At 46.5% G+C, this 14755-nt stretch overlaps 1 protein-coding gene and 1 pseudogene across 2 annotated transcripts; one reads left to right on the top strand and one right to left on the bottom strand.

Moving 5' to 3' along the window:
* The first annotated feature begins 820 nt into the window (after positions 1-820).
* On the top strand, positions 821-4309 carry LOC120700217 (annotated as a pseudogene). The gene is made up of 2 exons (XR_005685805.1): positions 821-1848; positions 2307-4309. The product of XR_005685805.1 is annotated as a disease resistance protein RGA5-like (transcript).
* A 1863-nt stretch (positions 4310-6172) lies between these two features.
* LOC120701159 lies at positions 6173-7124 on the bottom strand. The gene is made up of 3 exons (XM_039985302.1): positions 7120-7124; positions 6529-6742; positions 6173-6436 (listed from the first exon to the last, which is right to left on the bottom strand). Exons 1-3 carry the CDS (start codon positions 7122-7124, stop codon positions 6332-6334), a joined length of 324 nt encoding a protein of 107 aa, XP_039841236.1. The 3' UTR covers positions 6173-6331.
* Between the last annotated feature and the right edge of the window lie 7631 nt (positions 7125-14755).

The raw sequence follows: 14755 nt of genomic DNA on the forward strand, positions 1-14755 counted from the left end.
CAAAGGCCCGGCCACGTCATCGTTCCTGGGTGGCGACTTTTTTTTGCCGTGTGCCCGATATATAGCACACGGCAAAGGCCGGGTTTACCGACACCTGGTTGCCGTGTGGACTTTGCCGTGTGCAGCACACGGCAAAGAGTTTGCCGTGTGTATACAGCCCTTTGCCGTGTGCTTTGGCACACGGCAAACGCTTGGTTTCCCGTAGTATTTGGCGAGTACAAGCTGATTGAAGCTTAATCTTCTAGTTTTTTTCTTTGTTTTAGAGCTTTATTTCTTGTGTCTTTTAATAACTCATTTTGAGGTTTAGAACCTAAGAACTCTTGTAGTTTGGCTGTAGGCATTCACTCGTGAGTGTTCAAGGCCAGAATTTTTCTTAATATAAAAGAAATAAGCAAGCTCAAATTTCATGAGAATCAGATATGAATGGTTGGCGGTCGTGGAAAGACTTTTAGGATGAGCAAACCACAAGACGCACAATTGGCATCCACATGTATACCTATCAACTTGGTTTCCTTTAGGACTGGTATCGTGCAGTGGGCACCCTATTCTCCATTACTACGACTTTATGGTAAAGAGAACACTGATCGCATGTGAAAAAGGTCATTGGAATAACAAGGAAGAAAGACATTTTCATTGCGCGCGCACACACACACATAATGAGAGGAATTTTTCTTTGCTCGGGGTCACCGTCTCCTTTCTCCTTCACCAAGTTTCTTCCACTCCGCAATAATTAAAATTAAAAAAAGTTTGTTCCACTCCTCCATTATTACGACCTTACTTTATGCTAAAGATCGAGAACACTGACCACATGTTAAAAAAGTCGTTGGAATAATTAACAAGGAAGAAAGAGATTGCATATCTATCTATCTGTGATTAAGGAGAGGAATTGAATCTTTCTTTGCTCAGGGTCTCATTTGTTCCAGCCAAGCGCTTGCTTGGCAAACCTCTCACCGTGCACACCAGAGAAAACTGCATACGGCCGATCACAATGAGAGCAAGCGAGGAGAGGAAAGCGGAGGCCATGGAGGCTGCGGTGGTGAGCGCATCGGCCGGCGCCATGGGCTCCCTGCTTCGGAAGCTTGGTGAGCTGCTCACAGCCGAGTACAAGTTGCTCAAAGAAGCCAAGGGGCCGATCATATTCCTAAAAGCTGAGCTCGAGAGCATGTACGTCTTCCTGAAGAAGATCTCAGATTCAGAGGAGCCTGACGAGCAAGACAAGTGCTGGGCCAAGGAGGTTCGCGAGCTGTCCTACGACATCGAGGACAGCATCAGCGAGTTCATGCTCCGCGTGGAACGTGACTCCAGCAAGCCACGCGGATTCAAAGGGTTCATCACTAGGAGCACAAAGCTGCTGACAACAATGAACACCAGGCATGAGATTGCAAAGGAGTTTGAAGGTCTTAAGATCCGTGTCAAGGAGGCAAGTGAGCGGCGCACGAGGTACAGGATTCATGACACTGTCCCGAAGGAAAACAACACAGCCATCGATCCTCGCTTGTTGGCGCTCCATGCGGAGACGACGAGCCTTGTCGGTATCAAGGGACCAAGAGACCAGCTGATTCAGTTGATGGATGGAGAGGGTGTGCCTGCGCTTCAGCTAAAGGTGCTCTCTATTGTGGGCTTTGGAGGTCTCGGAAAGACTACACTTGCAAATGAGATTTATCGCAAGCTTGAGGAGAAGTTCCAGTCTCGAGCTTTTGTTTCTGTGTCCCAAAAACCAAACATTAGGAAGATTCTGAGAAGAATACTATCTCAAGTTGGATTTGTAGCTCCTAAGGACACCAACATTGAGATGTGGGAAGAGTCTGAAATGTTCATTGCACTGCAAAATTTCCTATTTGACAAGAGGTACGCGAGACTCGAATGAAGTAATTGTTATCAGAACTCTAAATCTTGTTTTTCATTTCTATTCTCAAAATTACACCCCTCCAATTAGCATTTCTTTATCACCGCTGCCTAATTAAGTATATATGTTTCAGTTTTGAGGGTTGTTAATTGAAAAACAGAGCAAGGCCCATGAGCCATGATTTGTTCAATTTTATCACCAGACAGGTTGTTCTGGCATCCCATGCCCCTTCAGTGTAACCCACAGAACAAAGCTACTTCTTTTTCAAAATAAAGAAAATATGAAATAGACAGTGGGGAATGATGTTCCTCAATTTTTCACATACTGGATGAGAAGAATGGAACGGAGTAGGGATAATTGAGTTTTCTTCTTGTTGTTTGTTTTGATTTTTAGTGACCATATATACTTTGATGTCTTCATTTACTCTGTCATGATGCTTGCATATATATTTACATGGCAGGTACCTCATTGTAATTGATGACATCTGGGATGCTTCTGCATGGAATATCATCAAATGTGCTCTCCCGGAGAACACGAATGGTAGCAGAGTAATACAGTAACAACTACCAGAATTGAAGCTGTGGCTAGAGCTTGCTGTAATAATCACATTGAATGTGTTTACAAAATGAAGACACTTAGCGACCAAGACTCAAGAAGCTTATTCTTCAAAAGAATATTTGGTTCAGAGGATATGTGCCCTACATATTTGAACCAAGTGTCGTCAGAAATTTTGAAAAAATGTGGTGGCTTGCCACTTGCAATTATCACAACATCTAGCCTGTTAGCCAATCAGCCAAACAAACTTAAAAAGGAGCAGTGGGAGTATGTACGGAAGTCTCTAGGCTCCAACTTTGAAATGAGCCCAAGCTTGGAAGGCATGAGACAGATATTGAATCTCAGCTACATAAATCTTCCTCATTATCTGAAGACTTGCATGCTATATCTTGGTATTTATCCAGAGGACTACACAATTGACAAGAATGATTTGACTAGGCAATGGGTTGCTGAAGGATTCATATGTAAAGATTGTGGGATAGATTTTAATGAGCTTATCAATAGGAGTATGATTCAGCCTGTAGATACAGACCATAATGGTGATGTAATGTCTTGCCGGGTACACGATATGATGCTTGATCTTATATTACATAAGTCTAGAGAAGAGAATATCGTCACTATAATGGATGATATGCAAGACATAATAGGACATCAAGATAAGATTTGCCGGATCTCTCTCAACCTGGATGATGCAACAAATGAAAAGGCTGGCACTGCAGCGAAATCTGTCCAGCTATCCCAAATACGTACACTACCAAGATTTGGTACCTCCTCGCAGTTGCTCTCTTTTAAATTGTTCAAGTATCTCCGAGTTCTGGGAATTGAAATTTCAGGATGGCCCAAGTCAGATACATCGCTAGACTTCACTGGAATACGTTACCCGTTCCAGTTAAGATTCTTAAAGATCATAGCAAGAGGTTTACCATGGGGTGTTACCTAGTAAAATTGGGGATCTTCAGCAACTGGAAACATTTGACATAGGCAATGAAATAAATTCATATGAAGGAACACAGCTACCATCAGATATTTTTAATTTGGGCCGGCTGTTGCATCTGGCTGTTCCTAGTGCTGTAATATTGCCTGATGGGATAGGTAACATGAAATCCTTGCGTACTCTAGGCCAGTTTGAGTTGGGCAACTCATTGGACAGTATCAAGGGTCTGAGAGAACTGACCAATCTGACAAATCTTGAAATCAGTTTCAACTACAGTAAATCTGGAGATGAGGCTGCTGCGAGATGTAGGGAAGTTATGCGCGCCCTTGAAAACCTTTGCAACCTCAAACATCTACATATTGATAGTCATAATAAACTTGTCAGAAGCTGCTTAGATGTATGGCGTTCGGTCCCACCCCATCTCGAAAGCTTCCATGCAAGGTACGAATCCTGGTTCTCAAGGGTTCCAAAGTGCATTGGCCAGCTCCATAGCCTCTATGACCTGCATCTCTTTGTTAGGGAGGTGTTGGAGGATGATGTTGGAATGCTTTCACATCTGCCCTCCCTTATCCACCTGGTTCTGAACATCCGTAGAGCTCCTGAAAATAAGATCATCGTCTCCGGAGGAAGTGGATCATTCCCTATTCTGAAGCATTTTACAATCGTCTATGGCAGGATATCTTACCTGACCTTTGAGGCAGGGGCAATGCCCAAGCTCGAAAGGCTCGAGCTATGTTTCAATGCGAAGGGATGCGACAAGTACGGAGCTGCACCTGCTGGCATCGAGCACCTACCAGGCCTCAAAGAAATCTCTGTGCCCATTGGGGGGGGCTGGTCCTAAGGAATCCAACCGAACTTCCAGACTTTTCATTCCTGTTCTGCAAGTTGCGTCCATCAAATTAGCATTTTTTATGACCCCTGTACTTGACTACATTCATGATAGCCCCAGTACTCACTACCGGACTTCCAGACTTTGCTGAGTGCCAGCTACATGACAAAGCCCCTGACAACAAAGGGGATTTGCCGAGTGTCTAATCTCGGGCACTCGGCAAAGAGTTTGCCGAGAGCCTTGGTGCTCGGTAAAGCCACCACGTGGGGCGACCGGAACCGGGTGTTTTGCGGAGTGCCTGACGGCAGACACTCGGCAAAGCACCCGGCTCCGGTCGCCCCACGTGGCGGCTTTGCCGAGTGCTAGATCTAGACACTCGGCAAAGACACGTCTGTTTGCCGAGTGCCAGAGTTAGCACTCGGCAAACTTTTAAATTTTTGTCGAGTGCCATGTGTTTAGCACTCGGCAAAGAAGCTTGGCTGCTGACCCTGGGAAGGCCACTTTGCCGAGTGTTTTGGCTTACTCGGCAAAGTGGCCAATTTTTTTTGTTTCAGTTATCTCTGTTTTTCGATACAAATACAATAGAAATATATCTAAATACATTGACATTACAGGTAGTTATTATAACAAATATATAATTGATAAATACGACAATAACACCGATACAAATAACACAAGTCCATCACATATATCACAAGTCGGATACATAACACAAGTCCATCACATAGAACGAGTCCGATATGTATAATAAGTCTGATACACATAATATAGTCCAATACATAGAATAGTCCATCACATATATCACAAGTTCGATACATAACAAGACCATCACATAGAATATAGTCCGATACGTATAATAAGTCCAATACACTAGTACTACAAGGCACTCACTGCTCAGGTCCGTGGGACCAAGTTGGCCACTGGGCTGCCGGCGAGTTCTGGTCCGGAGGAGGGTCATTCGATGCGTTCCACGACTGATTCTGCAAATAGGAACATATAAATTGAAGAAGCATAACAAAAATATAATAATATCTACTAACAAAGCATATTCACGGGAGTGACAGAAGGTCCTGCAGGAGAGTAAGCCTGAGCTGGTAAGGCGAAGGGAGGAAGCGGCGTCGCATAGTTCATCGACGCGCCAAGTCCTTGCATCCAGGTGACCATGCTGTGCAACATAACCGACTACTCCTCCCTCAGCTTCCGCTCCTACTCCAGCTTGGCCTCGATCTCCATTCGGCGCCTCCTCTCCTCCTCAAACTTTGCCTCCATCTCGGCCTACAAGATTTTAACCTCCATATTACAATACGTAGCAAAGTTTCATTTTAATCATAGAACGACAACAAAATCTAAACTAACTTGTCTCTAGTGCACGCTGGCCTATGAAGTCTCAGGCCGTGGGCGTATGGGCGGGGTGAGTCGGTGGTACTTGCCCTAAGCTGCGAGAGACTGGGCGCACTCACCGTGTCGACCAAGCTGTTGGCGATCAAGTACCGCCCGTGCTTCTTCCCTTGTCCCGCCCTCATGACGGCTTCTCCGGAGAGTGGCGCGGTGGCCGGATCCCAAGTCTCCCCGTGGAGCGCCCTTCCCACCTCCGTGTATGCATTGATGCGCGCGTGGATGCTTGGGTTTGTGTAGGCCTCTGGTGGAGCCGCCGGGTTGTAGGCCACGTCCGACGTCGCCCTGCCATGTGAGACATGTCATACGCCGTGAAGTCGTTGCAAGAGTGGCCTGGATGAGACTCCGACTGCCAAGAAATCAACAAGATGATTAGTAAGAATTCAAAATATAGTTTTAGAAAGAATGAAGAAATTAGTGAACTTACCCAAGTTTTCTTGTACTCGCCGAGGCTAAAGCTCCCTTGATGATGTGCCGGACCCGGCATCATCAAGCGGCGCTCCCGGCATAAGGTGTGATGGTGGGCCCATTCCTCGCTGATCCACGTACTTGTCCACCATCATAGACCATCACTCGGCCTTGTTTGCGCACCAGTTCGGAGGCGCCTAAACGTAATGAAGTGCATGACATATTGTAATATCAAATACAAGATAAATGAGTAGAGATGACATTTATTTACCCTTAAGTACTGGTCTCGCGTGAGGAAGATGTCCCTTGCGGCTGGTTTCTTTACAATCCTCTTCTCGAATTCGGCGCAGTACACAACGACGGCCTAGACACGCACCTCGTAGTGCACGTCCTTCACCAGCTTGTAGCAAGCCTGGTGAGCCTGCTCGTTCGCCCAGGCCTCATAGCCTTTCTTGCACCTATAGAAATCCTGCATATATACCACAAGATAATTGCAATAATCACTCCAAAAATTGAAACAGAATGCGATATTTTGACCATTTTAGTGCGAGGATGACTTACCCACAACTCCCCGACCACCCGCCTCGCTTTGGTGGTGAAGTTCCTTCCTTCGCGATCAGTAGCGTCCGGGCTGGCCATGTAGTGGTCACACGTGTATGCCGGCTCCAGGACCCCAGCATGCATCACGAGCCCGGGGAAGTGCAGCCGGCACAGAAGACCCAAGATACCATTGGGCTTCCGTTTGTGCTCACCAGGCTGCACAAAAACCCACCCACTGCAAGAGTATTTAAGGTAAAATTTTAGTTAGTATTGTGATTTAAACATATGTAATGCATAATAAATAAGTACTAACATACTTACTTAGGCACTAGTGGCCGAATCATAGGGCATCTCGCTAGAGGTATCGGACGTCGCGGGAGTTGCGACGGTCCACGCAACCACACCTTCTGCTCACCTCCGGCCGCCCCCTCCTCGGCCTCCTGCTCGTCATCCTCCTCCCCCCCTCCACGTGCTCCTCCTCCTCCTCGCTCCCCTGGTCCTCCACCCTCTGCTGCTCCTCCTCCTCCTCGCTCCCCTCCTCCTCGTCCTCTACAGGAGGAGTCCTCTCCCTCCTCCTCCTCCTCACCTTACCTCCTCCACCACTCCCACTACCTCATCCTCCACCCCTCCCTCTCCCTCTCCCTTTCCCTCCCCCTCCTCCACCACCTTTGTGAACACTACGGCTCCCGGACCCCTTGGGTGTGTCGGACCCACTGTCGCCTCCTCCACCACTGCCCCTGTACAAGGAGCTCAGCCAAGTCATCTTGTGACCGTCTGGCATCTTTGTTTAGTTACCTGAAATCAAAAGGAGTGAACGAATTAGTCAAGATAAACAATACTTGCAAATAAATGAAAATAAAAAAAATATAACTACAAATTAACATAATATATATTAAATATTGCGAGTCATACATGTTTTAGAAGTAGTCATCATAATCGGGATTAGCTAGATCGTAATCCTCATCATCACTATAAGCTATGTCAACATAACCAGCAGAATCTGAAGGAGGAATGTCGTCTTCACTGTCTCTGCCTAAACATAGTCGCTCTAGCAATTGTAAGTCCTGAATATTTTGAACCTCATCTCCACCTTCCTCGTCAACTTCCCTTTCATTGTCGACTTCCATTCCGATCTCGTCGGATAAGTCTATCTCGAAACTCCCTTGTAGCCCCTCTTCTTGAAAAAACTCTCTATCATTGTTGTAATCTTCGTTGTTTGGGAGAGGTAGTTTGCCGTGTGGTGATACTTTATACACAACATCCCAACCCCGAAGACGGTGGTCGCTTTGGCACGGGTATGAGAGATAATAAACTTGTGTGGCTTGTTGAGCCACAATGTACACATCATCGCCTTGTAACGTTGAATCCTGTCGAATTTCGACTAGGCCAACACTAGGGGTATGTCTTGTTAATGTTGGATCAAACCAATGGCATTTGAAAATGACTAGAGTGAGCGGTACAGAACCATGAAACTTGAGTTCGTATAGTTTTTCAACTCTTCCGTAATACTTGACTCCGTTTTGACCTGGCATAAAAATGCCGGTATTAGTAGTTCTTCGATTGGGTCGACTCTGCTCGTATGTCATTGTGTGGAAGCGATATGCGTTCATGTCATAAATGTTAAACGACTTGATCAACATTCTGAAGTTTGTCTTTGTCACTCGGTCGTACGTCCACACCCCCTCCTCCCATGCTTTGATCAACTCATCGATTAGAGGCTCCATGTAAACACTCATTTTATTCCCTGGGTGCTCAGGAATAATCAACGATACAAATATGGTTTGTCATTGAAAGAGAACGCCGGGGGGGATTCAAGAGAATAACGAACACGGGCCAACATGAGTATGATGCGGCCATCATACCATAAGGATTGAACCCATCGGTTGCCAGCGCAACACATACATTACGAGCTTCTTTAGCTTTCTCATGATGAATCTCATCAAAATGAGTCCATGACTCACCGTCGGAGGGATGCACCATCTTATCTGGGTTGTATCGAACACCTTTTTTGTGCCATGTCATCTGTTTCACGGTTTCCTTGGTCATATAGAGTCTTTGGATCCTCTGAATGAACGGAAGGTAACGTACGATTTTCACAGGAATCGTGAGCTGCCTCTTAGGCTGACCGTCACCAGCATCCACCTCTAGGAACCTTGAGGCTTTGCATTTTGGACAGTAAGTTTCATCCTCGTGCTCTTTCCTAAATAAGATGCACCCATTAGGACAAGAGTGTATCTGCTCATATGGCATCTTCAGTGCAATAAGGATTTTCATCGCCTGATACATTGTATTGGGCAGAATGTGATCTTCCGGAAGCATGCTGCCAAAAACGGTCAACATACTATCAAAGGCGTCACGACTTAGCCCAAACTGGGACTTCAAGGCCATTAGGCATCCAATGCAGTCCAGCTGAGAAACTTTTGTTTGGCCATGAAGGGGCTTCTGTGCCGCCTCCAACATCTCGTAAAACGCTTTTGTGGTTGCCTCTGGCTCCTCCTGCGGTCCTTCACCGAAATGTGCCTCCTCATAGTCGTCTAACATGTCTCTAATCCCACCCGCAGCATCACATTCATCGATGTGTTGCCTCACGACCTCGTCCCTCATACAATGCGCTTCACCGTGAAAGATCCACCGAGTATAGTCTGGTGTAAACCCATAATTGACAAGATGTTCGCCCATAACCTGCTTTGTCTTTCGTTTCTGGTTTCCACAACTGCTGCAGGGACACCACATGAAACTCGACCCTTCAGCTTGCGCCCATGCCCCTTCCAAGAACTCGTTGGTCTTCTCAATCCATTCATTGGTCATGCTAGCTCGAGTTACCCGGCTGGTGTACATCCACTCACGGTCATCCATCTTCCAAGATGTCAGTGACTACTATCAAACTTAAATGCGTGTAGACATTCAGTTTAGAGTCTAGTAGGTAAAGATAGGTCCTAATCCCACCCGACCATGCGTAGATGGGGTCAGTTTATATGATCCACTCCTATTCGAGACAGAATTTCGGCAGCACCTCCCCGCTGTTCTCCAGATACACGTCCCGAAAGGGAGATTGTGTATCCGAAGAACAACAGGGAGATGACGCTGAAACTCTGCCTCGGATCAGAGTGGACCATATAAACTAACCCCATCTACGCATCCTCGGGCTGTCCAAAAACGTGGACAACTCGAAACAGATACGGCAATCAATATGCAAATATCTGCATATTTGCAACCGTATCTGTTTCGAACGGGAGACACCTAACTAGGGTACGTTGATTTTCAAAATATAATTATGAATAAACTAACTAAATATATCATTTTATTATCAATAAACTAAACCGGCCTTAAAAACTAAATAAACAAGTAACATCTAAAATCAGTCTAAATAAACTAAACCAGTATATGTAAGCTAAAAAGTCTAAATAAATTAAATAAACAATTAACAATTAATATGTACCTAAACTAAACAAGTCTAACTAAACTAATTAAACAATTAATCTCTAAATTTATATCTACCTAAACTAAATAAACTAAATCATTTCAAATAAAAATAAACAATATGCATATCTACCTAAAAATCTATATGTACCTAAACTAAATAAACTAAATCATTCTAAATAAAATAAATAAACAATATCTATATCTATCCAAAAACTAAATCTTCCTAAAGAATATAATTCTAATCTAATTTACAACGAACAAATCCAACTTAATAATATACTTAAAAAATAAACAAATTACCTTAAGGCTGATGGGGAGGCGCCTCCACGGCGGCAGGGAGGTAGCCGCCGGCGCTGAATGGCACGCCCTCGGGCGACGAGGACCGGCAGGCCCGGCGGCGGGTCGCGGCCTCCTGCGTCGGGCAGCGTGGAGGCGCGGAGGCCATGGGCCTCGGCCGCCGGGCGGCGCGGAGCGGCCGCACTCGGCGCAGGCGGCGGGAGGCGGCGGGGAGGCGGCGAGGAGGAGTGACGGCGGCGACGGGGGCGCGGGGAGGCGGCGAGACAAGGCGGCGCGGGAGGCGGCGGCGCGAGCGGCGGTGGCGCGAGTGGGGAAGAAAGGCAAGTGGGAGAGAGTGGAGTGCGGGGTCGCGTCAATATGACTCCTGATGCATTCTTTGCCGAGTGCCAATCGTTACGACACTCGGTAAAGAATTAAAAAAAATTGATTCAGCCCTTTGCCGAGTGCCAGATCGGAAGGCTCTCGGCAAAGCCTAGGTTTGCCGAGTGCCTAGCACTCGGCAAACATATTTTTACCATTTCACTTCTTACTTGCAAAAAACAAAATAAATAAGATACGAATTAAAAAAACATTATTTCATGCATAATTATTTCAAACTCAAATTAAAATAATTTGAATTTCAAGTTTCATGATTTTATGCAATAAAACCTATTATTTCATGTGTTTCTAAAGTCAAATTGAATTTATATCAACAAATTCGTTTTGATGAGGTACGTAAAAAAATTTAGTGACTACCAACTAAATAATTTGCCAAAATAATGCAACAATTTATTATTCATGATTTCATGCAAAAAACCCTATTATTTCATGCGTTTAAAGATCAAGTTAAAACTAAATATATTGATTTTCAATGTGTGCCAAAAATAATTTTATATATAGATAACAAAATCAAAAATTAACCAAATTTTCACAGGACACATGTTTTGAAGTTATTTCTCTATATAAAAAGTTTCACGTTGAAACTCATATGCGACTTTTATTTGAACCACAAATCCAACCGGATACTACACATCTCTCTGAAACTTCTTCGGAGATCCTCCGGCTTGTAAGCGGCGTACCTTGTCACGTGTCCGAAACACTGTCAATTTTTTTCCACTCTATCCTCGCAAGAAACCAAGAGATTTGCACAAGTACCATGATTTTCAGACATTGTATGCTATTTTTGGTTTTTTTCCGAACGTCCGTGCACACGCTTGTGATCAAGATTCCTAATAAAGATGCTTCAACTTTTAAGTTCTTTCATGCATACGGCATCAGTTTTGATTCACGTACATAAATATCAAATTTCCATTCATTGATTTCGAAATTTCGACCCACTTCTAATTTTAAATTAACTTCGACGAATTATTCCCCGCAAACAAAATAATTAACAGAATATAGTAAACCAATCAATAAAAGTATTTTATGTTACTAGGGATTAAATTCTCAAATTTAAGTAGAGAACAAAAAAATTTGAAGGCCAAAAAAAAATTTAACCAAGTTTGCCGAGTGCTGGGGTCAGGTACTCGGCGAAAGACACTTTGCCGAGTGCCAGATGTGTGCACTCGGCAAAATTTCACCTTTGCCGAGTGCCTCCACCTGGCGAGTGCCCTTCTTTGCCGAGTGCCCTTCTTTGCCGACGGCCAGCACTCGGCGAAGTGTGGGCATGCCGTGTGCCACGTTTTTGCCGAGTGCCCGCGGCCTGGCACTCGGCAAACCTCGTCTTTGCCGAGTGCCCGCGGTCTGGCACTCGGTAAAGGCCGAGACACTCGGCAAATATGGGTTTTCCGGTAGTGACTTGACTACAGATTAGGCCACAACCTCTCTTGGCCACTGGCACATTTGATGACCAATGAAATGATTCTGCTAACTTCTTTCCGCATAAGTCGCAGCGAAAGAAAAAAGAAACACTGAAACTGGGATTGATTTCAAGAACGATGTAGTACTTACTTCTGTGTGAATCACTGTGTTGGTAGTGAGGTAGAAGAATAATTTCGGGATCCATCCATATTACATGCAATGTGTTTCTTCTCCTGCCTTCTTGCTGCAATGATGTTGACAGCATTTATTGGAAATCTTCAGGAGTTGCCTGACAGGTTGATGTCTGATGGTTTCCAACACCAACATACACCAAAATTGCTTCCGGAATAGACTCCAAATACTCATCTTCAGAGTTGTGTTGATCCAATCCATTCTATCCGTGCCTGCCACAACATTGCTCGCTGTATAGACTGCAAAATCTATGCTACGATGTGACTAAGTTTTTATTTGAAGTGAAAGGTGAAAAAAGGACAAAAAAAGGGAAGTCCAATTCTACTCTCTGATGATGCCCAAGTAAAAGACCCCAAAATTGCTCACTGCTCAGTTAATCATTCAGCCCATCCCGTCGGCTGATTGATATCTTGAGCAGTGTCTGACAGGTCACAGAATTGCTCTCCTGGAAGTGGAAGCGCGGCAGAGCGTGGAGGCCGGCACGAAGCTGGACGCGCGCGGCGAGGAACGCAGCGCATGAAGCGGGGCGGCGGAGGGGGTCGGCAGCTAGCGGGGAAGTGAACGGCCGGCGGGCCTTTCACGTTGCCCCCCGCGGCCCACGACACCCAGACTGCCCTGCCTGCCCGTGCCCGTGCCCGACCCCTGGCCCCCGGCCCACAACATTGGCCTCTTCCGATGAAACCCTAGGCTGGCGGCGGCGGCGGAACTCGGCGCTCGGCTCCACGGGCCATCGCTGCTGACTGCTGACCATCGCTCCCGCAGCCATGGCGAGCCACAGCCGCTCCCGCTCCGCTATATAGCGGCATGCAGCATCGCCCTGCTGCTGCTGCTGCCAGCGACCACCACCGCCGTGATGAAGATGGGGCGGCAAATGCGGCAGCCGCACGTCGAGCCGGCCGACGGCAGCGGCTACAGGACTTACATCATCCAGGTTGAGAAGCCTCCCCGAGGCACGACGGTTGCCGCATGGCACCACTCCTTTCTTACCTCGAACACGACGGCCCTCGGCGAGCCGAGGCTGTGGCGGTCGTACCACACCGTCTTCGACGGCTTCACGGCGCGCCTGACCGAGGAGGAGCTCAACATCGTCTCCGCCAAGCCCGGATTCGTGCGGTCCTTCCCCAACGTCATCCTCTACCCGCAGACGACTCAGACCCCCAAGTTCCTCGGCCTGCCGAACGCCATGAATGAGTCTCCCGACAACTGGGCCGGCGTCGTTGGCGGCCGGGGGATGATCACCGGCGTTGTGGATGGAGGCATCTACGATAAACACACCATGCTGAACGACGCGGGCATGGACCGGCCGCCGGAACGATGGTCGGAGATTGGGGCCTGCGAGGGGCGCATCGTGTGCAACAACAAGCTGATCGGGGCCAAGAACAAGGTATACGTCTTGGGCAGTAAAGACGCGCCGCGGTGGCGGAACGCGAGAGCGCGCCGGGCGACGTGCGCTCCAGCACACAGCACAGCACAGCACAGATCCAGAAACGAATCATGCGGAGGCCCACCGATGGAATAAAGAAATTCTCTGCAGGGAGTTGTGCCTGAATATTTAACAAATCACAGAAAAATCAAAGTGAGCAATTTTGATCGAGGACCCTATTTGTTTCATGAAACATTAACATTTATGACTCTCAAAACTACTAACCTGTGGCCATCTTATCTTATTAATCGGCCGTCTAGCAGCAGGAATTATAATCGATCAGCATTGTGAGCAGAGCGCCCATGATGTGGTTACGATGCATATATTAGTACTACCATGATACTTAGAACGTTAGCATTTGCCGGAAGATCATGTGAACTCAGATGATGTGCGCAGGTTCAGCAGAGAGTTCATCAACTCAAGTAAATCTGCATCTAGTCTGCGTTCTGATTGTGGAAGGTGCTGCCGAGAAACCGAGATCCGGCTGCCGGGGGCTCAGATTCTGGTGGGAAATCAGCAGTAGTAAGCATTTAGCCATCAAAGTTCAATCAGCAAAGTATATAATATAACTTAAGAAACGTAACGTTGTTGGCATGGGATCAATCAGAAAAAAGGTGACGTGTTTATACACTGTTACAGAGGTAGGTGTACCACTCTATGGAACAACCAACAATCTGCTGCTAACTCAGAAAAAAAAAATGCAGTATTGGATGCTGTTTATAACAAATTTACAGATAGACAAGACACACGGCCTTGATTATTCCTTGCTAACCATCACGGCAATGGCAATGGTAACTGAGAAAAGTAGCAAGCCCACTCCACGGCCTTGACAACCCTCTCCCGATGCTGCACGCGTGGCCGGCGAAGGGCAGAAGCCGCAGGTCCCCACGGCCCTGCTGCTGCGAAGCGCAAGCGCCATTGGAATTACGTAATTAGGACAGGCGGCGGACGGAGACCTAGCAGCAGCAGCAGATTGCCGACGGAATTGGGTTAGGTGGGGTGGGGTTTAAAGCTAGCTTATTACCCCACGTAATTATTATAAACAGGCCGAGCCCTACACAAACGCTTGTGGGCCTTACTGGGCCCAAATGGTACGGATTCTCTCTATCCGTGGGCTGCTGTGTTTGTTGTTTC

Source organism: Panicum virgatum, chromosome 3K (assembly GCF_016808335.1).
Source record: "Panicum virgatum strain AP13 chromosome 3K, P.virgatum_v5, whole genome shotgun sequence".
NCBI classification, from domain to species: Eukaryota; Viridiplantae; Streptophyta; class Magnoliopsida; order Poales; family Poaceae; genus Panicum; species Panicum virgatum.